Source organism: Balaenoptera physalus (genome assembly GCF_965194825.1).
Source record: "Balaenoptera physalus genome assembly, chromosome: 19".
NCBI lineage: Eukaryota > Metazoa > Chordata > Mammalia > Artiodactyla > Balaenopteridae > Balaenoptera > Balaenoptera physalus.
Genome location: NC_138900.1, coordinates 15,114,328 through 15,139,201, shown reverse-complemented (window position 1 = coordinate 15,139,201; position 24,874 = coordinate 15,114,328). Strand labels below are relative to the sequence as shown.

Sequence of the window (24,874 nt, the reverse complement as noted above, 5' to 3'; positions counted from 1 at the left end):
AAGTCATTTTTCCATCATAAACAAGTCTTAGAAATATAATTTCTAAGCTCTGGAATTATAATTAACTTAGAAAAGGTAAATCAGACATTCTGGATAAATGGTATTCTTTTGCATTCTTTTAATTGTATGTTAGATGTTATTTATATTTTACTTAGAGTATTTATATCTATTATCATTTACAGCAATTATCGATTATTATCTGCTCTTGTTTGATTTTGAAACTAGGGCTATGCTACTAGCCTCACAGAATGAGCTTCAAAAATTTTATTAGGGGAGGGGTTTTGAAAAATTTCAAGTGTAGAACTAATTGTTCCAGATTTCTCAAAAAACACAAACTACTAGGGAGGTGGTCTAGTGGTTAGGATTTGGCGCTTTCACTGCCGTGGCCTGGGTTCAATTCCTGGTTGGGGAACTGAGATCCTGCAAGCCACGCAGCACGGCTAAAAATAAAAATAAAAATAAAAACAAAACCCTACAAACTACTAAATCTCAACTAAGATAAAGCAGATATCCCAAATAACCAGATAACCATAAAGAAATTGAATTTATACTGTAAAGCTCCCCAAAAAGAAATCCTGGGGCCCAGGTGTCTCCACTGGCAATTTATTACAAACATTTGAAGAATGAACACAGATTTTACACAACTTCTTCCAGAAAATAGAAGAAACACTTCCCAACTCATTTTATGAGACCAGTATTACACTGATCCCCAAGTGAGACAAAGACTTGGGGGAAAAAAAACCCTCATAATTTTAGACACAAAAGTCCTCAACAAAATGTTAGCAAATCAAATCCAACAAGGAAATTATACAATATACTGAGTGGGATTTGTTACAGGTATACAAGACACATTTGACATTTTAAAAAATCAATGTAATCCACCATATCAACACGTTGAAGAAGAAAAATCCTATGATCAACTGCTTCGGAAAAATTTCAATTGCTGCAGAAAGAGCATTCGATAATATCCAACATCCATTCATGATTAAAAAAAAAAACCTCAAGAAGTTAGGAACAGAGGGGAATAACTTCAATTTAAAAAAGAGCACCGGGAGGGTGGAGTCAAAATGGCTACTAGGACACAGAATTCACGCCTCCTCACAACTAGGGCATCTACCAGGCACCGGTGGGGGACCATGGACACCTAAGGGGATGGGAGAAACCCCCAGCGACCGGGTAGGACGTGGGGCATGAGGGGAGAGAAGCGGGAGGAGAAGTGGAGGTGGGATGGGACTGGTGCTCCTGAGGGACGGCTGGGGGAGGGGAAGGGATCCCACGCCCAAAGGGGGAAATTGGGGAACAACTGGGAGGGCAGAGGATCAAAAGGGAGCGTGGCCAGCTTTCCCCTGCCCACTTGGGCCCCCAGGAACCTGCTGAGATCCCGGGTCTGATCCCCTGCCCACCTAGGCCCCCACCAGCCACGTGGGTCCTGAGGGAGTGGGAGGGAGGGAAGGGGGAGCAAAAGTAAAGGCCAGACCTCTGGGATCGGCACCCCTGAGGGGTGGCTAGGGGAGGCAAGGAGTTCCTACACCCAGCGGGACCCACTCACGGTTAGGGGTCCAATGGCGACAGGGGAGACCCTGTGGGAGATAGTGGGGGAGGGGCGCAAAGGAACAGAAGGGAATGAGGCCAGTGCTTTCCCTGTCCACTTAGGCACCAGGGAGACTGTTGGGCTCCCAGGCCTAATCCTCTGCCCTCGGAGCCTCTCCTGCCATGCAGAACCAAAGCCCTGCCCTTACACCCCCACCCAGCACCCTACCTCTACACTCAGAGACCCCCTCCAACGAGCTGGGCCTAAACCCCACCCACACTCCATCACTCAGGGATCTAACTACAAACTCCAAAACCCCACACTGCAGAGACTCTCCTTTAGACGTGCTGCCTCTCCCCTTCTGTGCAGGTCTTAAGCAGAGGCCCCGCCCCACACTTGAACTTTGCCCCGCCACTCCCTGCCCCACACTCAAACGTCAACCCCCCCCACCCGCCTAGGTCCCCCAGCACCCTAAACCCTACCCTTGCCTAAGTTCCACCCCTGCCTAAACTCTGCCCCCATGGCCAGGGCTTTTTTTTTTTTTTCTTTTTTCCTCTTTTAGATTGGGGTTTTTTTTACCTTGTTGATTCATTGTTGTTGATTCTTTTACACTTTTATTTTTCCTAACAAATCTTTTATTTTTCTACTTTTTATTCTTTATACTTCGTTATTGTTCTCTCCTCTTGGCTTGTTCCCTCCCCCCCCCCTTTTTTTCTGTTGTGGCTTTATTTTACCTTGTTGCAGTTGTTTCAATTATAGTTTTATTTTTCCTAATATATTTTGTATCTTTCTAATTTTATTTTGTTTTTTATTCTTCAATATTGTACTGCTCCTTTTTTTCTTTTTTCCCGCACCATGTACCTTGTGGGAGAATCTTGTTCCCAGGTCGAGGGTCAGGCCCAAGCTCCTGTGGTGGGAGCTACAAGTCCAAACTGCTGGACTAACAGACAACCTCAGACCCCAGGGAATGTCAATTGTAGTGAGGCCTCCTGGAGGTCCTCACCTCAGCACCAAGACCCAGCTCTATCCAACTGCCTGCAAACTCCAGTGCTGGATGTCTCAGGCCAAACAGCCAGTAAGACAGGAATACAGCATCACCTATCAAAAAAAAAAAAAAAAAAAAAGAAATGACAAAAAAATGTGTTACAGAAGAAGGAGCAAGGTAAAAACCTACAAGACCAAATAAATGAAGATGAAATACGCAACCTACCTGAAAAAGAATTCAGAGTAATGATAGTAAAGAGGATCCAAAATCTCGGAAACAGAACGGAGAAAATACAAGAAACATGTAACAAGGATCTAGAAGAACTACAGAGCAAACAAACAGTGATGAACAACACAATTACTAAAATTAAAAATACTCTAGAAGGAATCAATAGCAGAATAACTGAGGCAGAAGAACGGATAAGTGAGCTGGAAGATAAAATGATGGAAGTAACTGCCAGGGAGCAGAATAAACAAAAAAGAATGAAAAGAATTGAGGACAGTCTCAGAGACCTCTGGGACAACATTAAACGCACCAACATTCGAAGTATAGGGGTCCCAGAAGAAGAAGAGAAAAAGAAAGGGTTTGAGAAAATATGTGAAGAGATTATAGTAGAAAACTTCCCTAACATGGGAAAGGAAATAGTCAATGAAGTCCTGGAAGCACAGAGAGTACCATACAGGATAAACCCAAAGAGAAACACACTGAGACACATATTAATCAAACTACCAAACATTAAATACAAAGAAAAAGGTTAGCAGCTGATTTTTCAGCAAAAACTCTACAAGCCAGAAGGGAGTGGCAGGACATATTTAAAGTGATGAAGGGGAAAAACCTACAACCAAGGTTACTCTACCCAGCAAGGATCTCATTCAGATTCGAAGGAGAAATTAAAACCTTTACAGATAAGCAAAAGTTAAGAGAATTCAGCACCACCAAACCAGCTTTACAACAAATGCTAAAGGAACTTCTCTAGGCAGGAAACACAAGAGAAGGAAAAGACCTACAATAACAAACCCAAAACAATTAAGAAAATGGTAATAGAAACATACATATCGATAACTACCTTAAATGTAAATGGATTAAATGCTCCAACCAAAAGACATAGACTGGCTGAATGGGTACAAAAACAAGACCTGTATATATGCTGTCTACAAGAGACACACTTCAGACATAGGGACACATACAGACTGAAAGTGAGGGGATGGGAAAAGATATTCCATGCAAATGGAATTCAAAAGAAAGCTGGAGTAGCAATTCTCATATCAGACAAAATAGACTTAAAAACAAAGACTATTACAAGAGACAAAGAAGGACACTATATGATGATCAAGGGTTCAATCCAAGAAGAAGATATAACAATTGTAAATACTTATGCACCCAACATAGGAGCACCTCAATACATCAGGCAAATGCTAACAGCCATAAAAGGGGAAATCGACAGTAACACAACCATAGTAGGGGACTCTAACACCCCACTTTCACCAATGGACAGATCATCCAAAATGAAAATAAATAAGGAAACATAAGCTTTAAATGATACATTAAACAAGATGGACTTAACTGATATTTATAGGACATTCCATCCAAAAACAACAGAATACACTTTCTTCTCAAATGCTCATGGAACATTCTCCAGGATAGACCATATCTTGGGTCACAAATCAAGCCTTGGTAAGTTTAAGAAAATTGAAATTGTATCAAGTATCTTTTCCGACCACATGCTATGAGACCAGATATCAGTTACAGGAAAAAAGCTGTAAGAAATACAAACACATGGAGGCTAAACAATACACTACTAAATAACCCAGAGATCACTGAAGAAATCAAAGAGGAAATCAAAAAATACCTAGAAACAAATGACAATGAAAACACGATGACCCCAAACCTATGGGATGCAGCAAAAGCAGTTCTAAGAGGGAAGTTTATAGCAATTACAATCCTACCTCAAGAATCAAGAAAAATCTCAAATAAACAACCTAACCTTACACCTAAAGCAATAAGAGAAAGAAGAACAAAAAACCCTCAAAGTTAGCAGAAGGAAAGAAATCATACAGATCAGATCAGAAATAAATGAAAAAGAAATGAAGGAAACAAGGGCAAAGATCAATAAAACTAAAAGCTGGTTCTGTGAGACGATAAACAACATTGATAAACCATTAGCCAGACTCATCAAGTAAAAAGGGAGAAGACTCAAATCCACAGAATTAGAAACGGAAAAGGAGAAGTAACAACTGACACTGCAGAAATACAAAGGATCATGGGAGATTACTAAAAGCAACTATATGCCAATAAAATGGATAACCTGGAAGAAATGGACAAATGCTTAGAAAAGCACAACCTTCTGAGACTGAACCTGAAAGGAAGAGAAAATACAAACAGACCAATCACAAGCACTGAAATTGAAACTGTGATTAAAAATATTCCAACAAACAAAAGCCCAGGACCAGATGGCTTCACAGGCAAATTCTATCAAACATTTAAAGAAGAGCTAACACCTATCCTTCTCAAACTCTTCCAAAATATAGCACAGGGAGGAACACTCCCAAACTCATTCTACGAGGCCACCATCACCTTGATACCAAAATGAGACAAAGATGTCACAAAAAAAGAAAACTACAGGCCAATATCTCTGATGAACATAGATGCAAATATCCTCGACAAAATACTAGGAAACAGAATCCAACAACACATTAAAAGGATCATACACCATGATCAAGTAGGGTTTATCCCAGGAATACAAGGATTCTTCAATATACGCAAATCAATCAATGTGATAAAACATATTAACAAATTGCAGGAGAAAAACCATATGATCATCTCAATAGATGCAGAAAAAGCTTTTGACAAAATTCAACACCCATTTATGATAAAAACTCTCCAGAAAGTAGGCATAGAGGGAACCTACCTCAACGTAATAAAGGCCATAGATGACAAACCCACAGCCAACATCGTCCTCAATGGTGAAAAACTGAAACCATTTCCTTTAAGATCAGAAACAAGACAAGGTTGCCCACTCTCACCACTATCATTCAACATAGTTTTGGAAGTTTTAGCCACAGCAATCAGAGAAGAAAAAGAAATAAAAGGAATGCAAATGGGAAAAGAAGTAAAACTGTCACTGTTTGCAGATGACATGATACTATACATAGAGAATCCTAAAGATGCTACCAGAAAACTACTAGAGCTAATCAATGAATTTGGTAGAGTAGCAGGATACAAAATTAATGCACAGAAATCTCTTGCATTCCTATACACTAATGATGAAATATCTGAAAGAGAAATTAAGGAAACAGTCCCATTTACCACTGCAACAAAAAGAATAAAATACCTAGGAATAAACCTGCCTAAGGAGACAAAAGACCTCTATGCAGAAAACTATAAGACACTGATTAAAGAAATTAAAGAGGATACAAACATATGGAGAGATATACTATGTTCTTGGATTGGAAGAATCAACACTGTGAAAGTGACTATACTATCCAAAGCAATCTACAGATTCAATGCAATCCCTATCAAACTGCCAATGGCATTTTTCACAGAACTAGAACAAAAAATTGCACAATTTGTATGGAGACACAAAAGATCCCGAATAGCCAAAACAATCTTGAGAAAAATAATGGAGCTGGAGGAATCAGTCTCCCGGACTTTAGACTATACAGCAAAGCTACAGTAGTCAAGTCAGTATGTTACTGGCACAAAAACAGAAATATAGATCAATGGAACAGAAGAGAAAGCCCAGAGATAAACCCACACATCTATGGTCACCTCATCTATGACAAAGGAGGCCAGAATATACAATGGAGCAAAGACATCCTCTTCAATAAGTGGTGCTGATAAAACTGGACATGTAAAAGAATGATATTAGAACAGTCCCTAACACCATACAGAAAAATAAACTCAAAATGGATTAAAAGCCTAAATGTAAGGCCAGACACTATTAAACTCTTAGAGGGAAACATAGGCAGAACACTCTGACATAAATCGCAGCAAGATCTTTTTTGACCCACCTCCTAGAGTAATGAAAATAAAAACAAAAATAAACAAATGTGACCTAATTAAATTCAAAAGCTTTTGCACAGCAAAGGAAACCATAAACAAGATGAAAAGACAACGCTCAGAATGGGAAAAATTATTTGCAAACGAAGCAACTGACAATGGATTAATCTCCAAAATATACAAGAAGGTCACGCAGCTCAGTATGAAAAAAACAAACAACGCAATCCAAAAATGGGCAGAAGACCTAAATAGACATTTCTCCAAAGAAGATATACAGATTGCCGACAAACACATGAAAAGATGCTCAATGTCATTAATTATTAGAGAAGAGCAAGTCAAAACTGCAATGAGATGTCACCTCATACTGGTCAGAATGGCCATCATCAAAAAATCTACAAATAATAAATGCTGGAGAGGGTGTGGAGAAAAGGGAACCCTCTTGCACTGTTGGTAGGAATGTAAATTGATACAGCCACTATGGAGAACAGCATGGAGGTTCCTTAAAAAACTAAAAATAGAATGACCATATGACCCAGCAATCCCACTACTGGGCATATACCCTGAGAAAACCGTAATTCAAAAAGAGACATGTACCACTATGTTGATTGCAGCACTATTTACAATAGCCAGGACATGGAAGCAACCTAAGCGTCCACTGACAGATGAATGGATAAAGAAGATGTGGCACATATATACAATGGAATATTAGTCAGCCATAAAAAGAAATGAAACTGAGTTACTTGTAGTGAGGTGGATGGACCTAGAGTCTGTCATACAGAGTGAAGTAAGTCAGAAAGAGAAAAACAAACACTGTATGCTGACACATATATGTGGAATCTAAAAAAAAAAAAAGGTTCTCATGAACTTAGGGGCAGGACAGGAATAAAGGCACAGATGTAGAGAATGGACTTGAGGACACGGGGAGGGGGAAGTGTAAGCTGGGACGAAGTGAGAGAGTAGCATTGACATATATACACTACCAAATATAAAATAGCTAGTGGGAAGCTTCATGGCACAGGGAGGTCAGCCCGGTGCTTTGTGACCACCTAGAGGGGTGGGATAAGGAGGGTGGGAGGGAGACACAAGTGGGAGGGGATATGGGGATATACATATGCATATAGCTGATTCACTCTGTTATACAGCAGAAACTAACACAACATTGTAAAGCAATTACACTCCAATAAAGATGTTAGAAAAAATAAAGATAAAAAAATAAAAATAAAAAAGAGCACCTGCACAAAACCTACAGCTAACATAATACTTAACAGTGAAAGACTGAGAGTTTCCCCCTAAGATCAGAAACAAGGCAAGGATATATACTTGTACCACTCTTACTCAACATAACACTGGAAGTAATAGTCACCATAATAAGGGAAGAAAAGAAACAAAAGACATATAGACTAGAAGAAAAAAACTGTCCTTGTTTATAGCTGACATGATTATCTATGTAGAAAATCCCAAGGAATGTACAAAACAAAAACTTCCAGAACTAATTAGTGAGTTCTGCAGCAAGATAATAGATTACAAGATCAATATACAAGTTACTTGTAACTCATATACAAATTATATTGATATTACAGTCTATGACTTTGTTGTAGAACTCACAAATTATATAATTTGTATATTGATTTGTATATACGTATATATACATATATAATTTGTGTATACTAGTGATTAATAGGTAAAAGGAAAAACACAACACCATTTACAACTTTTCCAAAGAAAATGAAACACTTAGATATACACTTATAAATCATGTATGCGATCTGTATGCCAAAAATTACAAATCCTAATAAGAGAAATCAAAGACTATATTAGTTTTCTAGGGCTGCCATAACAAATTACCAACAAACTTAGTTTAAAACAACTTAACTTTATTTTCTCACAGTTCTGGGGGCTAGAAGTCCAAAATCAAGGTATTGGCAGGGCCATGGTTTCTCTAAAGGCACTAGGGGATGATTCTTTCTTGCCCTTTCCAGTTTCTGGTAGTTATTAGTAAGCCTTGGTGTTCCTTGGCTTGTAGATGCATCATTCCAACCTTGCCTCTGATTTCACATAGCTTTCCCTATGTGTCTGTGTCCATATTTCCTCTTCTTATAAGGATACTAGTCATTAGAGTAGTGCTTACTCTAATCCAATATGACCTCACCTTAATTTGATTACATCTGTGAAGCCTCTATTTCCAAATAAGGTCACATTCACAGGTACTGAGAGTTAGGACTTGAATATTTTGGGGAACACAATTAAACCCACAATAAAGACCTAAAAATGGAGAGACATATCATGTTCATGGACTGGAAGACTCAGAGAGTAAAGATGTCAATTATCCCCAAATTGAAATTCTATTACAACTCAGCAAACTCTTTTTTTGTACATATAGTTTATTCTAGAATTTATATGAAATGGCAGAAGACCTAGAATAGTTAAGTCAATTTTAAAAAGGTAAAGTGGGAGGAATCACTCTACCCAATATTAAGACATCCTACAGAGGGACAGTAACCAAGACAGGGTGGTATTGGCAGAGGGATAGGCACATAGATCAACAGAAGAGAACAGAAAATCCAGAAATAGACATACACAAATATAAAGGCACAAAATCAATTTATTGAAGGTAGCCTTTTCATCAAATGGTACTAGAACAACTGGACACCCATAAGGCAACACAAACAAAGAAACAACATGAAGCTAAAGTTTATAATGTATGCAAATATTAACTCAAAATGGATCACAGACTTAAATGCAAAACATAAAACCATGAAAACTTCAGGCAAAAATGTAGGAGAATATCTTTGGGATCTGGAGCTAGAAAAGGAGTCCTTAGATTTGACACCAAAAGCTAGATCCATAAAAGGAAAAAGTAATAAGCTAGACCTTATCAAAATTAAAAAGTTTTGCTTTTCAAAAGACCCTGCCTAGAAGGATAAAAAGCTACGCACTGGGGAAAATTTTTGCAAACTACATACCAAACAAAGGACTAGTACTGACTAGAATGAAGAAAGCACTCTCTCACAATCCAACAGTTAAAAAAAAGATACAATTCAAAATTAAGGAGTAAAAGACACAGTCATTTCACCACAGTGGATACAGGGATGGCAAATAAGCACACCATCATTAGCCACTAGGGAAATGGAAATTATAACCACAAAGAGATACCATTACACAGCTATCAGAATGGCTAAGATAAAAAGTGGTGAAAAAACAAAATGCTGGTAGAGATACAGAGAAACTGGGTCACTCATGTTCCTGGTATGAATGTAAAATGGAAAAGCCACTTTGGAAAATGATTTGTCCATTTCTTATAAGAGAAACGTTCATTCACTATATAACCCAGAAACTACTCTCTTAAACATTTAGACCAGAGAAATGGAAGTTTATGTTCACACAAAAATTTATACAAAAATGTTCACAAGCAGCTTTATTTGTAAGGGCAAAACATTTTTTTCCCCTTAGGGTTTCGTTTTAGTAAGAATTTTGATTCAGAACGAGGTATAACCTCACATTAATATTAGAATGTTTTGTTCCAAAAGGATTTACCTGATGCTTAGTAAGAGTGATGAAAGATTTACTGTACGTATTGTATTTGTAAAGTTTCCTTCTCATTTGAATTCTGTAATAGTATATGATTAAAACACTAAATAAAAGTAATGTTTACAATAATAGCTAACATTTATTAAGCATTAACTATGTAGTACACATTGCTTTAAGGCTTTACGGTATATGTATTTACTTCTTTAAATTGCACAACACTATGATGAAATGTATGATATTAATGGAAACTAAAACAAACGGGTTAAGTAACTTTTGCAAAGGAACACCCACATAGTAAACGGTGGAGATCAGATGATACTGTACAAGAGAACCCTACATTTTAGGGTTGAGCTCTCATATGAATTCACTAATGTCTAACTAGGATTGAAATATGATGGAAAGTAATTCTGCACTTATATTAATCTAGCCTTTCTTAAATGTGAATTCTCTGAAGGTGAGTTACTTATGAGTTTAAGTAAAAAAGGATTCTCACATTCATAATCTGAATTTTCTGATGTCCCAAAGCTGAATGTCATGGGCAAACAGGTAAAGGATTTACTAAATTAATTTTTTCATACAGTTTTTCTCCATTATGAAGTTTCTGATGTTGAGTAAGGTGTGAATGACGTCTAAAGTTCTTACCACATGCATTACATTTATAAGGCTTCTCGCCAGAATGAATTCTCTGATGTTGAGTAAGCTGTGATCCACGATTAAAGGCCTTTCCACATTCGTTACATTTGTATGGTTTCTCACCAGTATGAATTCTCTGATGCTGAGTCAGATGTGAACCACGAATAAAGGCCTTCCCACATTCATTACATTCATAGGGCTTCTCACCAGTATGAACTCTCTGATGGTAAGTTAGCTGTGAGCTACGAATAAAAGTCTTACCACATTCCTTACATTCATATGGTTTCCTACCAGTATGAAAAATCTGATGTAGATTAAGTTGTGAAGCACAAATGAAGATCTTCCCACACTGCTTACATTCATAGGGATTCTCACCTGTATGAATTTTCTGATGTTGAGACAGTTGTGAGCCATAAATAAAGGCCTTTCCACACTCTTTACATTCATAGGGTTTTTCACCAGTATGAATTCTCTGATGCTGAGTAAGATGTGAGCCACGAATAAAGGCTTTCCCACATTCCTTACATTCAAAGGGTTTTTCACCAGTGTGAATTTTTTGATGTTCAGTAAGTTGTGAGCCACGAATAAATGATTTCCCACATTCTTGACATTCATATGGTTTCTCGCCAGTATGAATTCTCTGATGTCGAATAAGCTGTGAGCCATAGTTAAAGGCCTTTCCACACTGCTTACATTCGTGTGGTTTCTTACCTGTATGGATCCTCTGATGTTCAGTAAGTTGTGAGCCACGAATAAAGGACATCTCACAATCTTTACATTTATAAGGCTTTTCACCAGTATGGAGTCTATAATGTAGAGTAAGCTGTGAACCATAACTAAAGGCTTTCCCACATTTCTTACATTGATAGGGTTTCTCACCAGTATGAATTCTCTGATGTTCAGTAAGTTGAGAGCCACGAATAAAGGCCTTTCCACATTCCTTACATTGATAGGGTTTCTCTGCAGTATGAACTCTCTGATGGTAAGTAAGTTGTGAGCCACGAAAAAAGGCCTTCCCACATGCATTACATTCATAGGGTCTTTCACCAGTATGAATTCTTTGATGCTGAGTAAGATGAGAGCTACGAATAAAGGCCTTCCCACACTCTTTACATTCATAAGGTTTCTCTCCAGTATGAATTCTTTGATGATAAATAAGTTTCGAGGCACAGATAAAAGCTTTTCTACATTCCTTACATTCATAGGGTTTCTTAGCAACATGAACTCTCTGATGGTAAGTAAGTTGTGAGTCCTGAATAAAGGCCTTTCCACATTCTTTACATTCATAGAATTTTTCATCAGAATTTTTCTGATGTTCAGTCTGTTGAAAGCCAAGGATAAAATATTTTCTGCATGCTTTACATTCACAGAATTTCTCAGTAGAATGAATTCTCTGTTGTAACGTAAGGGATGTGGTTTGACTAAAATTAGGCATTTCTTCATAAACTACTAGTTGCCTAAAAAGTCCCTCTTTATTTCCTAAATGGCTTCCAAACTGGTCTCTGCAATCCTTATCATCTTGAAAACTTTTGCACTCACACTTACGGCTTGTAAGTTGTTCTATTGTCTCCCACTGAGATGCTTCTAGTTCATAAATTTCTCTTTTTGATGATAGCTTCTTGTTTTCACACCTGGATCCCCAGTCTGTAAGATAACAAGTAAACAAATGCTATTTTCATATTCCTGGAAAAATGAAACTTCTAAGGTAGAAATGGTGGACTCAAACTGAGTATCATACTCATAAGATGTCAGTGCAACCAATGGAACAGAAAAGAAAAATCCATAAATAGACACAATTGTAAGTGTAAATTTAGCATAGAATAAAGGTAGCAGCTAAAACCAGTAGGGGAAAGATGAACTCTTTTTTAATAAATGAAAGTGATAAACATAAGGATAAACATAGGAGACACTGCTTTGGGAAAGATCCCCAGTGCTCTCCTTACTTGCTGCAAATAATGAAACCTTCCTTCTCCCTTAAAAAAACAAAAACAAAAAGCAATACAACATAAGGATAAACATACAGAAAAAAGATGAAATTGCATTAGTACCTTAGACCTTACAGTAGGATAAATTCCAAATGGATCAGATACCCTTACTTAGAGAAATGAAAACACAGAAATAACTAGAATAAAACTTGGGTGACTTCTTCTATAACTTAGGAATGGGGAAATTTTTCCAAATCACAACTTGATAAAAATGACCACACTGGGACTTCCCACGTCCACGCTTCCACTGCAGGGGGCATGGGTTCAATCTCTGGTCGGGGAACTAAGATCCCACATGCCGTGTGGTGGGGCCAAGAAAAAATGATGTTGGATTAATTATCTATGTAGAAAAAGTAAAATTTAAAAAAATGATGTTACAGTAGAAAACAAAAACAAAAGAAAAGGTTAGCATGTCAAAAACACATTAAGGAAAGTAAAAGGACAAGCTGGGAAAAAATAGATATGTATAGGTATCTATACTTATGTGAACTCTATCTCAAAATTGCACTAGCGGGACTTCCCTGGTGGTCCAGTGGTTAAGACTCCGTGCTTCCACTGCAGGGGGCACAGGTTCGACCCCTGGTCAGGGAACCAAGATCCCACATGCTGCGTGGCACAGCCAAAAAACAAACAAAAAATAAAGCAAAAAAAAATTTTTTTTTAATTGCACCAGCAAATTTCAAAAATTCTGATGCAGAAAGTTTTCACTGAAGCATAATTTGTTACAGAAAAAGATTAACAATAACCCAATTGTCCATCAGTAGGTGGCTGGTTGAAATAATTCATGGTATATCCACATCGTGGAGTACTACGAAGCAGTTAAAAAGGAATATCTCTTTATATTAATGTGAAGTGCTGACTGAAATACACTTAATTATAAAAGAAATGTCGAGCTTCCCTGGCGGCGCAGTGGTTAAGAATCCACCTGCCAATGCAGGGGACATGGGTTCAAGCCCTGGTCCGGGAGGATCCCACATGCCATGGAGCAACTAAGGCCGGGTGCCACAAGTACTGAAGTCCGTGTGCCTAAAGCCCATGCTCTGCAGTAAGAGAGGCCACCGCAATAAGAGGCCCACGCACCGCAACGAAGAGTAGCTCCCGCTCACCGCAACTAGAGAAAGCCCACACGCAGCAATGAAGATCCAATGCAGCCAAAAATAAATAAATTAAGAAAAAAAAAAGAAATGTCAATAAAAGTATGTATAGTTATGCTCTTTTTATCTTAGGAAGGAGAGGAGGTGGAAGAAGTATAAATGTGTAATACACATTTGCTTTTATTTTCAAAAGGGGAAGGAATAAACCCCATAGTTACAGGGTAGGGAAGGAACAGGTGGAGGAGCCAGCAATAGAAGTCAGATTTCTTTGAATATAACTTGTTTTGTAGATTTGACTTTGGAGGTATATAAATATATTAAATAATTATAAAACAAAATTAAATTACAAGAAAGCACAGCTTAAAAATTGAAAAAAAAAAAAGAACCAGTATTTACAATTGGTGGCATAACCATACAAGGAAACTACTTCAAATAACTTCCAAACATAGTAATTTGACGGTGAGATATACCCTATGAAGGGAACAAAAAACTGCCAAAACAATTATCTCAAACTGTTTTGAGTAATCATATAGTTAGTGGTAGTGTTGATCTTCTTATTTTAGAGGCCTCTTGTATAATGTGGGATAAAATATGTAATTATGTGATACTCTAATTGCATCATTCTTAGTGTCCTTGATAACTGGGACTCCTGGCATGGGAGAAAATAGATGCAGCTGTATGATCTTAAAAAGGGTTAAATAAAAAGCCTATAATTCAGAATCTGAATTGAATTGGTATGAACTCAAGCTATAGTTTATCTTATGTTTTTTAATTAAGACTTTATTTCTTAGAGTAGTTTTAGGTTTACAGAAAAACTGAACTAAGTCCAGAGAGTTCCCACATGCTCCCTTTTCCTTCCCCTCCAGGTTCCCTTATCAGTAATAACTTAATATCTTGCATTGGTGCAGTATATTTGTTAAAATTGATGAATCTATATTGATACATTACTTTCTTCTATTTCTGTTCTCCCTGACTCACCCTAGCCACACTTATCTGTTGATCCTCAAAAGGATCAAACTCACCGCTACCTCAGTTCCTCTGCAACTGCTAGTCTCTCTGCCTTAAACTGCTCTTCTTGGGAATTCCTTGGCAGTCCAGCAGTTAGGACTCTGAGCTTTCACTGCCAAGGGCCTGGGTTTGATCCCTGGTTGGGGAATTAAGGTCCCACAAGCCACGCAGGGCAGCCAAAAAACAAACAAACAAAAAACCCCAAAAAACAAAAACCTGCTCTTCTCCCAGAATTTGCATGGCTTACTCTAATCATGTCTCCTCTCAAATGCGAGCACTTCAGAGAGCCATCCTTAACCACTCTTTCTATAAGAACACCTCCCCCCATTACTTTGTGATTCTCTATGCTTTTTGTTTTGCTTCCTAACACTCATCACTCTTTGTATATTTTTATTTGTTACTGACTATTTCTTCTGCTAGGAAGGATCAATGGGGATAGGGAATTTTTCTTGTTTACTGTTATATTCTCAATACTTAGAATATAGAGGGTATTTAAAAATATTTGTTGGATAAAGACTCATACAGGTTTCACTGGATCAAAAATATAAAATGTTAAAATGGTTATCATTGAAAAAGGAGGGCTATTCCCTGCTTGAAAATACAGGGGAACATGAAAGAAAACAAGGGAAGTGGTAAATGGAGCAAAGAAGGGGATTCCTTAGGTAACTGATGCTAAAACACTTTTGTCCTCCAGGGCTCAGGATTTTACTCCACAGGCCTAGGAGTAAAAGGCCTTGGTTGGGTCTGTGAGGAGAACTTTGGAGCTAATAACTCAAAGGTGTGGCCAACTTATTAAGGAATTTAACAACGGCCTCCCTTTGCCTGATCATCTCTTACTCACCTGGGCTCAGACCTCTTGTCACATCCCGTACAACCTTCCAAGGGTCCTTCCCTTGCTCCAATAAGGAGAGCACATCTGGCTTAGAAATGGAAAATCCTGCTTATAAGAATGGAAATGGATATGGTTACATTCTGCTTGTCCAGAATTAAAATTGAGTCCACTGTTCATCAAGTAAGAAGGTCAATTACAGAAAGATTCAGAGAAAGGATATCTGAAGAAAAGAGTAGATAAAAGTGCCCAATGGAGCTGTCCATTTCAAAGTCTATAAGGCACAAAAATTTATTTGGGACTAGGGGTCTGAAATTCAGCTAGGCACTTGGAAACTTTTCTAAATTTCACAAAGACTGAAGTTGAATTATTGGGAACAGACAAAATTACCCAGTGAGACCAGGTTGCTGTAGTTCTCCAACATCACGTCTCTGTACAAATCCCTCTGTTCCAATTCCAGGCACTCCCACTCTTCCTGTGAGAAGTCTATGGCCACATCTTTGAACAACACCAACCTCTGAAATGACAACCCAGGGTTAATGGTAAAATAAAGAAATATTTTTTAGAAGTAATGAGAGGAGAAGAAAAGTATTACATACAGTGGCCAAAACAGAAATACATTGAAGCTGGAAGCTTGCAATATGGCTAAATAATGGAAAGGAAGGGAGTGTGATAAATGCAGAGCACCTAAATAGTTTCTAAACATTCCTATTACTCTGTCATAGCTTCTTGTGAACAGTTACAAGAATGAACAAAAGCCAGGTAAGTGGAGTTCTCTGATTAAATGAAATACAGTGTGCAAGCACATAACACATGCAAATTCTCAAATAAGTTGCATATTCCTTCCTCCCCTCTTCCCTTTAAAGAATTGAAAATAAGAAAAAGGAAGGAAGGAAGGGAGGGAAGAAAGAGAGGATGGAAGGAGGAAGGGAGGGAGAAAAAACAGAAGAAAACAAAACTGATGGGCCCATTCCAAATGTCTTTTAAAATGTTTATCTTAGAAAATAAGATTTCTATATAATTTAAGAATTTATTTCCAACTCAAGTCTCAGAATAACTTAGCAATAATATTCTTCCTTGTCCTAGCAAATCCTTTCATAGACATCATTTTTATAAGGTATATAATATTCCATATTATAATTATAATCATTTTCTTTTTTTCTTTTTGCTGCACAGCGCAGCTTGTGGGATCTTAGTGCCCCCACCAGGGATTGAACCCTGGCCCTCGGCAGTAAAAAGTGCAGAGTCCTAACCACTGGACCGCCAGGGAATTCCCTGTAATCATTTTCTTATTTTCCAGTATTTAGTTTGTTTTCCTTCTCTAACATCAGCTCTGTTTCTAAAATTCGCAAATATCTAACCCTCTGGCTGATCATTTTACCACTCATCATTGCTCACTGTACACTTTGCTTATTCTGAGCAACGGAAAACCAATGAAAGATGAGCTAAACTCACACATATGTGGCCCCTGACTTACACATTCTATTCAAATTTGAAATGTACCTTGTCACTGGTATTCACCTCTGAGGTATTCACTGACATGACATGCTCCTCTCTGTTCTCAATCCTACATTTGATCACATTTCCAATCTTAAAAGCCTCACAGACCAACGATTTCACCACATTCTGAGATAAACAGCAATTTTCTATCCTAATCAACCAGAAAATGGAGGTCAATGAGAAAGACTGAATTTTGCAAGTGTAGTCCCATCTCATCAAACCATATTCTGACACAAGAGGTTCTACTCTTTCCTTAATACATTTCCTGATTTGCAGAATGGATCCCTAAATATGGCTAGAGAAGAGAGGGGTGGGGCTTAGTGAGGCAGAAAATCTGGAGATAAAGAATATTGAGCATTCATATCTTAGAAAACAATGACTATTTGATGAGGGGAAGAAAAAACACCAACTCACATGGGGCATGGCTTAGAAGGGCAAATTATTAGTCCTCCTCTGGCTTCTTCTCATGGAGAAGTGCTGAGTTCTGAGAATACAGAGTCAGGAAAGAAAAAGGAAACCGTGAGAATAGGCTTCCTTCTAAATGACTAAGTTAAGATAAATATTTCCTTCCCTTTTCATGGCACCTGGTCCCTTCCATGCCCCAATATATATATTGAGATTTGCAGAAATATAAACAATCAAATCCCTTCCCCAATCCCAAAAAGCATAGATATGAAGAATTAATTTATGCTAAAGCAGTACCCAATTCCTATGATGTTCTTAGGGTTCTCTGACCCGTCCTGAGTGGTTAACATTTTCAGACTAGGGGCCTCTGATCCAAAATGTATCCAAGTCATACTTGCTTCAAGGACAATGATGGGGCCCTCAGGCCTAGAAGTGCTCTGTATCCATGTAGGCCAAATCCTGGAACAAACACTTCCCACAACTAAGATCTGCCTTTTTCCCCCAGGCCCAACACACTAAATAGCTCCGGGTGCCTCACTGGCTCGTTCTCACATTCCAAGGTGCAAGAAGCATTTTGAGTTCAAATTGTAGGCTTCATCCAGGCCACGTGAAGTCACACTAGACTCATCAAGTAACCAAGGAACAAATCCAAAGCATTCTTTTTGTTTTTAATTAATTTTTTAAAATTTTATTTAATAAATTTATTTTTTGGCTGCATGGCTTGTGGTATCTTAGTTCCCCAACCAGGGACTGAACCTGGGCCCTCGGCAGTGAAAGCACGGAGTCCTAACCACTGGACCGCCAGGGAATTCCCCAAAGCATCCTTTAACAGAAAACTGCCTGGGGACTTCCCTGGCGGTCCAGTGGTTAAGACTCCTCGCTTCCACTGCAGGGGGCACAGGTTCAATCCCTGGTTGGGGAACTAAGATCCCGCATGCCACGTGGCGCTGCCAAAAAATTAAAAACAAAAAAAGAAGGCTGCCTGTTGCATCCAATCATAGCCTCAGCTGAATTCAGGAATTCTGGAGGCAGCACTCCCTTGTTATCCTGCTGAACATCATTCTGCCTCTAAATGTAAGGCTGGGGATGACTTGAGAAAGTGGCTGTACAACAAATAATTTCCACAGAGCACATACTACGCACTAGATTCTTTATACAATTAACACTTACGTGATCAGCAAACAGGTCTGTGAATTTAACCACTCTCTGCCCCCACTGGCTATAGAATCTTCCTTATACTTGTTTCTTTTCGTAACAGCTTCATTGACATATAACTCACATTCCATAAATTCATCCTTTTAAAAATACAACTAAGCGGTTTTTAGTATACTCACAGAGATGCACAACCATCTAATTTTAGAATATTCTTATTATCCAAAACCCCATGCCCCTTAGCAGTCACTTCCCACTCTTGTTCCCTCAGACCCTGGCAACTGTTAATCCACTCTTTATATCTACACATATGCTTATTCTAGTCATTTCATATAAATGGAATCATACAATATGTGGTCTTTGTGATGGGCTTCTCTCACATAGCATAATGTTTCAAGGTTAGCATATGTTGCAGCATAGATTAGTACTTTTGCCTTTATACATATTGCTAAATAATGTTCCATTGTATGGATACACCACATTTTTCCCATTCATCAGTTGATGGACATTTGCATTGTTTTCACTTATTTATTGTTACTAAGAATAATGCTACTAAGAACATTCACGTACATGTTTTTGTGTGGACATATGTTTCATTTCTCTTAGATATATACACCTAAGAACAGAATTGCTGGATCATATGGTAACTCCATGTTTACCTTTTTTTTTTAAAAAAAATTTTATTTATTTATTTATTTATTTACGTCTGCGTTGGGTCTTCGTTTCTGTGCGAGGGCTTTCTCTAGTTGCGGCGAGCGGGGGCCACTCTTCATCGCGGTGTGCGGGCCTCTCACTATCGCGGCCTCTCTTGTGGCGGAGCACGGGCTCCAGACGCGCAGGCTCAGTAGTTGTGGCTCATGGGCCTAGTTGCTCCGCGGCATGTGGGATCTTCCCAGACCAGGGCTCGAACCCGTGTCCCCTGCCTTGGCAGGCAGACTCTCAGCCACTGTGCCACCAGGGAAGGCCCATGCTTACCTTTCTGAGGAACTGCCAACTCTTTTTCAAAGCAGCTGCATCATCTTACAGTTCCACCAATATATCAAAGTTCCATTTTTTCCACATCTTCGCCATCTTTTGGATTAAATTCATTCTAGTGGGTTTGAAGTAGTATGTCGTGATTTTGATTTGCATTTCCCCAATGATGTTGAACATCTTTATGTGCTTATTTGTCATTTGTATATTTTCTTTGGAGAAATGTGTATTCCAATTCTTTGCTCATTTAAAAAATTTGGTGGTACTTCCCTGGAGGTCCAAGTGGCTCAGACTCTGTGCTTCCACTGCAGGGGACACGGGTTCGATCCCTGGTTGGGAATGCCTCATGGCGTGGCCAAAAGAAAAAAGGAAGAAAAAAGAAAAAAATTTTGGTTATTTGTCTTTTCATTGTTCAGTTGTAATAATTCCTTATATATTCCAAAATACAATTCCCTTCCTGAACTTGTGATTTTCAAATTTCAGGTCCCACTTTGTGGGCTGCATCTTCACTTTCTTGGTGGTGTCCCTTGAAACTTGAAAGTTTTTAATTTTGAGGAAATCCAATTTATGTATTTTTTCCCCTTTGGCTGCTTGTACTCTTACATTTAGGTCGATGGTGCATTTTGAGTAAATTTTTGTGTGTGGCATGAGGTACAAGCCCGTGATAAAATATTTCACAAGTGCTGTCTTGACCCAACGTTGATGTCATGGCTAAAAACTCTCAATTCCTCTTCATAGGAAGTTTGCTAAACCCACACCCTAAGGTCTAACACAATGGACCTTTGCCAGGCTACCCACGGATACCTCAGTAGCCTTGCCATTGTACACAATCTTAACTGCATCCACCTTTTTCCAGGAGCACAGGTATGACATTATATGGACGACATCCTCCTCTGAGGAGATTCATTTAACATGCTCATTAAGAACATAAAAATACTCACAAAAGAGCTCACAAAAAAAGGCATAGGCCACTGCCTCACACATAATGCAAAGCCCTGACACCTTGGTTAAATTCCTGAAAAGTATTGGTAAAAACAGGACAACTCTATGCCTGACACTGTCAAGAAACTACAATAAAATCTCTCAGCACCCATAATGTCTTTCAGTCTTATTTGGGTCTGGAAGCAACATATTCCTGACTTACAAATTTTAGTTAATCTCACTGAGCTGTTACTTACAAGTCATCCCACCTTGGAAAGGAACCCTTCCAACAAAAGGCTCCAGAATCTGTTCAAATTAAAATCAGCAGTCACTCCTGTTAGTGCCCTCAGAGACTCCTTCTCTGCAGAGGCTGCAGCAACCTCCTCTCATGCCTCTGGACCCCCTCTGACGGCCACCAGGTGCCTAAAGGCTTATGATGCAAGAAACTGACCCTTTTGGTCCTATGCTATACACCATTAGAGTGACAACGGCTGGCTATATACTAAGATCTCTTGGGGATAAAGGCTTTCCAAGACCCTAAGCCTGGGACTCTCTGAACCCAGATGCCTACTATGCCTTGGATCATGGAGGCAGCACCCCCACAAACTCAGCACAGTTACATCCTATAGGCTCAGCCAAACCTGAGCCCTCTGGAATGTTCCATCTACAGGAGGGAGTGGTCTTCCCTGTCCTTAGTCTCTTGCCAGATGCCATGGTGCTAGAGGAGGTCTCCCCTCCCTCAGAGCCCTTGACTAGGAATCCCCCTGGGGTTAACTAAGTAAACAGCAATGTGAGCTCACAGACTTTATGGATAGCACTGCCACCATCATAGGTGATGGAGCTCAGTGGAATGTTGCTGCTTTCCATTCCTTAACTAGGATGTTCCCCATAAAGGACAGGATCCAAGGATCAGAACAAGTGGTCAGACTTTAGGAAGTCACCTTTGCACAAATGTCCTGACAAACAAATGGTCCCATCTGCATATTTTTACAAACTCTTGGGCCACTGCCTAAGAGTTGTTCCTTTAAGGGTAAAGAAATTTGGGAATCTCTTGCCTTACAGATACTCAAATATAAATCAAAGTCACTCGTCTCTACATACACAAGGACTCACCAGGACAATCCTTATTCCCTTCAGAGTTCCAGACATTACTAGTAGTGACCAAGGCATACATTTCACTTCTCAAAACACACAATGCTGGGCTCTTGGGAAAGGCATTCAATGGAACTTTCATCTCCCAATAGGTCCCAGGCAGCTGGCTTCATTAAGAGACACAATGGTCTCTTTAAACAGCTCCCTTTTAAATGGCAATGTGTATGGGGATATATGTATACATATAGCTGATTCACTTTGTTGTACAGCAGAAACTAACACAGCATTATAAAGCATTTATACTCCAATAAAGATGTGAAAAATAAATAAATAAATGGCAGAGTGGCAAAAGGACACCTACATGTGTCTCTCTCTTGCCTCAAGCCTTAATCTCTCTTAATTTAAGGCCCCCTATCTGACTCACATCTCAAAGAAACTTTAGGAAACCTCCTTATCACTATTTCCTATATTTAGAGGGAGTATGTCTCGCCCTCCATGCACATGAAGACTCATCACATATGAGGTCTTTTAATAATAATGTCTCCCTCTATCTTTATGGATTTTCAATCCTGCTGCCATTTCATAAGGGCTGTAGGTCAGATCGAGGGCACATACTCTCCTCAGACCCATTAACCATATATTGTCCCATGGGAGAAGCAACTGTCCACCTGGTATGTGATCAATTTGAGCCTGAACTTTCCCTACCCAGGAAACCTTCTCCAATATTTGGATTATAAGGTGTTGAAAATTAATCTGGGATCTCCTTCTGATCCCATCCGGGAAATTCAAATTGGTGCATGTAGGCTAAGCCTCTTAATCTATAGGAAATACAGAAAAACATGTTAATGATACCAGACTGTGGGAAACTATACAGAACAAATCGCCCAGTTTCTTCAACAAATACATTATAAACCAATCGCAACACATAGGTCTTATTTGGACCCAGATTCAAAGAAATTTTAAAATCTAAAACAGATATGCCCTGAGAGGAAGTCTAAACTCTAACTGGATATCTAATATTTAAGAAATATTGTTTGAGAGAAAATAATGGTATTGTGATTAAGTTTTTTAAAAGACCCATCATTCACATAAAAACTGAAATGTTTATGGATGAAGTAATACAACATCTGGCATTTGCTTCAAAATAATTCTGGGGTGGGCAGAGGTATAGATCAAACAAGACTAGCTATGAGTCAGTCATCATTGAAGCTGAATAAAGGATGGTACATAGAGGTTCATTACTATTTTGTCTATTTTTGTACAGTTTGAATTTTTCATAATAAAAAGTTTAAAAAAATGCTGATCATGGCTCAGTGAATTGATTTTACCTCACACACAAAAAAATACGGTAACAACCCCATAGTTTGAAAAACTCTACAATAGCATATTAATGATTTTCTTAAGCTTTCCAACAACTAGCAAAGTACCTTGAATAAAACATAAAATCAAAAAGTAGTGATTAGTAAAGTAATGATACAGCCTCTCTGAGGGAAAATACAAAGTATTAAAATTTAAAGTCCACACATAAGTTGGCCCAGAAAGTAGCATTCATCCTACTAATAAACTCATCAAATGAGCGTCTATATTTATCCCACCACCGTTTATAATAGTAAAAGACTGATAGTCATCTGAAAGTTGGTAAGGGTCAGTTTTTAAACATGGAGGTATGGAATATAGTTCAGCTATAAAAAACGAATAAGTCCGTCATGTACTAATATATGCATAGAATCCCCCTGGAAGTACTCAAGAAACTAGTCACACTGGTTGCCCTCTGAAGTGGGAAAACTATGTGACTAAGGGCAGAGCTGGGAAGGAGAATTCGCTGAATGCTCTTTTGAACCTTTTAAATACTTACAATATCATCTCTTAAACAATAAAATTGAGAAGAAAATACTAAAAGAAAGGCTTCAAATTTCACTCTATGGGATTTACTCTATTCCTTCAAAAATCTTAGCAAAGGACTAAGTATACAGGCAGCATTAAAATATTTGGCACATGAATATGTGTACCTCAGGTTAAAAGGAGAGAAATGGAGTGTAACATCTTCTTTGGGTCCATTCCTCTAACCTCCCCCCATCCCCATTATTCTTTGGAATAGCGACGCCCAAGAACCAGATCACTAAAAGGATCCTTGCTATAGATTTTCGAGAGGCAGAAAGATATATCCTGAAAATCCAGAAAGCAATTCAGAGACAAAAAAGAGAAAAACAACTTACCTTGGATAAAACTCTTAGTTGTCCAACAGCTACTCTTCCCTTGTTCTCTGGTCACCTGTGTCAGAGAAGTTGGTAAGAGTTAATCTTGAGACACCAAGCCTTTCTTTGAACCCAGACTGATTTGTTAGAAACAAACATCTTCTACTCTCCCTGCCCCACCCCACGCCCCCCACCCCACGAGTTAAAGTAGACACTCAGCCGAAGCTCAGCGAGTGACCTGAGCAATGATGCCCTCCCTCTTTGGGAACCAGAGTGGAAGTCGAGAATCCGCATAGGGCTCCCCAGGTGGATTCCTGAGGGGAGACTGGAATCTTACTACCTCGATTTTTGCCTCCTCTCTTCTCAGCCCCCCGAACTTGAGGCTGTTTCTGGCTCTAAAATTCTCATTCTGAGATCAGGTCTGTGTCTTGGAGACAAGCTTCTTTATCTGGTCATTCTCGCAGCTTAACACAACCGCTCTCACGTCTGAAGACACAATTACCACTCTCTCAAGTGGTCACACACAAAATCATGCAGTCCCACAGGCACATCACGTTACACACACACACACACACACACACGCACACACACAGTGAAGTGCTAAGGCCTGAGGCTCTAGACACGGCCGGCCTTTGTCCCGGGGCTCAGACAACGCCTCACCTTCTGCTTCTCCGGCGTCCTGCCGGGTCCCAGTGGTCCGGGTCCAGATCAACAGTCCGCGCTCCCTCAGCCGCTGCGCGGCTCAACTCGTTCCAGCATTAACAGCGCCGACACCCTAGTAGGAAGTGACGTGAAACCTAGTAGGAAGTGACGTTACACCCGCAGGCTTCTGGAAAATGTAGTCCAGTACCCAAAAGATCCGAGAGAGCCAGCAACCCAACCCTTCCGAGCCCCTCTCAGACCGTACTCCTCCCAAGAGTACAATCCGCGACCGGCGGGTCCTCCGCCGACTCCGCGAATCACTCCGCGCGTCTGAATGCCTTTCCCAGCTGTGATGTGGCGCCTCCGGTCGCGCTCTGGCATCTCTGGTCGCGCTCTGGCGGGA

General features: G+C 39.2%; 1 protein-coding gene across 2 annotated transcripts; it reads right to left on the bottom strand.

Annotated features, from left to right (window-relative positions):
- Positions 1 to 544: 544 nt before the first annotated feature.
- LOC309649377 (uncharacterized protein) lies at positions 545 to 24,865 on the bottom strand. 2 transcript variants are annotated; one of them, XM_082439326.1, is made up of 8 exons: positions 24,490 to 24,865; positions 23,851 to 23,905; positions 19,625 to 19,964; positions 17,507 to 17,576; positions 15,983 to 16,109; positions 15,605 to 15,700; positions 11,052 to 12,320; positions 545 to 2,629 (listed from the first exon to the last, which is right to left on the bottom strand). In XM_082439326.1, exons 4-8 carry the CDS (start codon positions 17,513 to 17,515, stop codon positions 2,502 to 2,504), a joined length of 1,629 nt encoding a protein of 542 aa, XP_082295452.1. In that variant the 5' UTR covers positions 17,516 to 17,576; positions 19,625 to 19,964; positions 23,851 to 23,905; positions 24,490 to 24,865; the 3' UTR covers positions 545 to 2,501. The 2 variants fall into 2 exon arrangements, with proteins under 2 accessions (XP_082295452.1, XP_082295451.1); XM_082439325.1 differs by lacking the exon at positions 545 to 2,629 and having other exon boundaries at positions 9,100 to 12,320.
- Between the last annotated feature and the right edge of the window lie 9 nt (positions 24,866 to 24,874).

Bases quoted from the DNA above. Each gene is read 5' to 3' on its own strand.
- LOC309649377 (XM_082439325.1), bottom strand. The intron at 15,701-15,982 runs GTAATTTTGTCT...TCTTATAAGCAG, and splicing joins CAGCAACCTGGTCTCACTGG to GATTTTCCATTTCTAAGCCA. The intron at 12,321-15,604 runs GTGAGTAAGAGA...GTTATCTTACAG, and splicing joins GACAAGAGGTCTGAGCCCAG to ACTGGGGATCCAGGTGTGAA.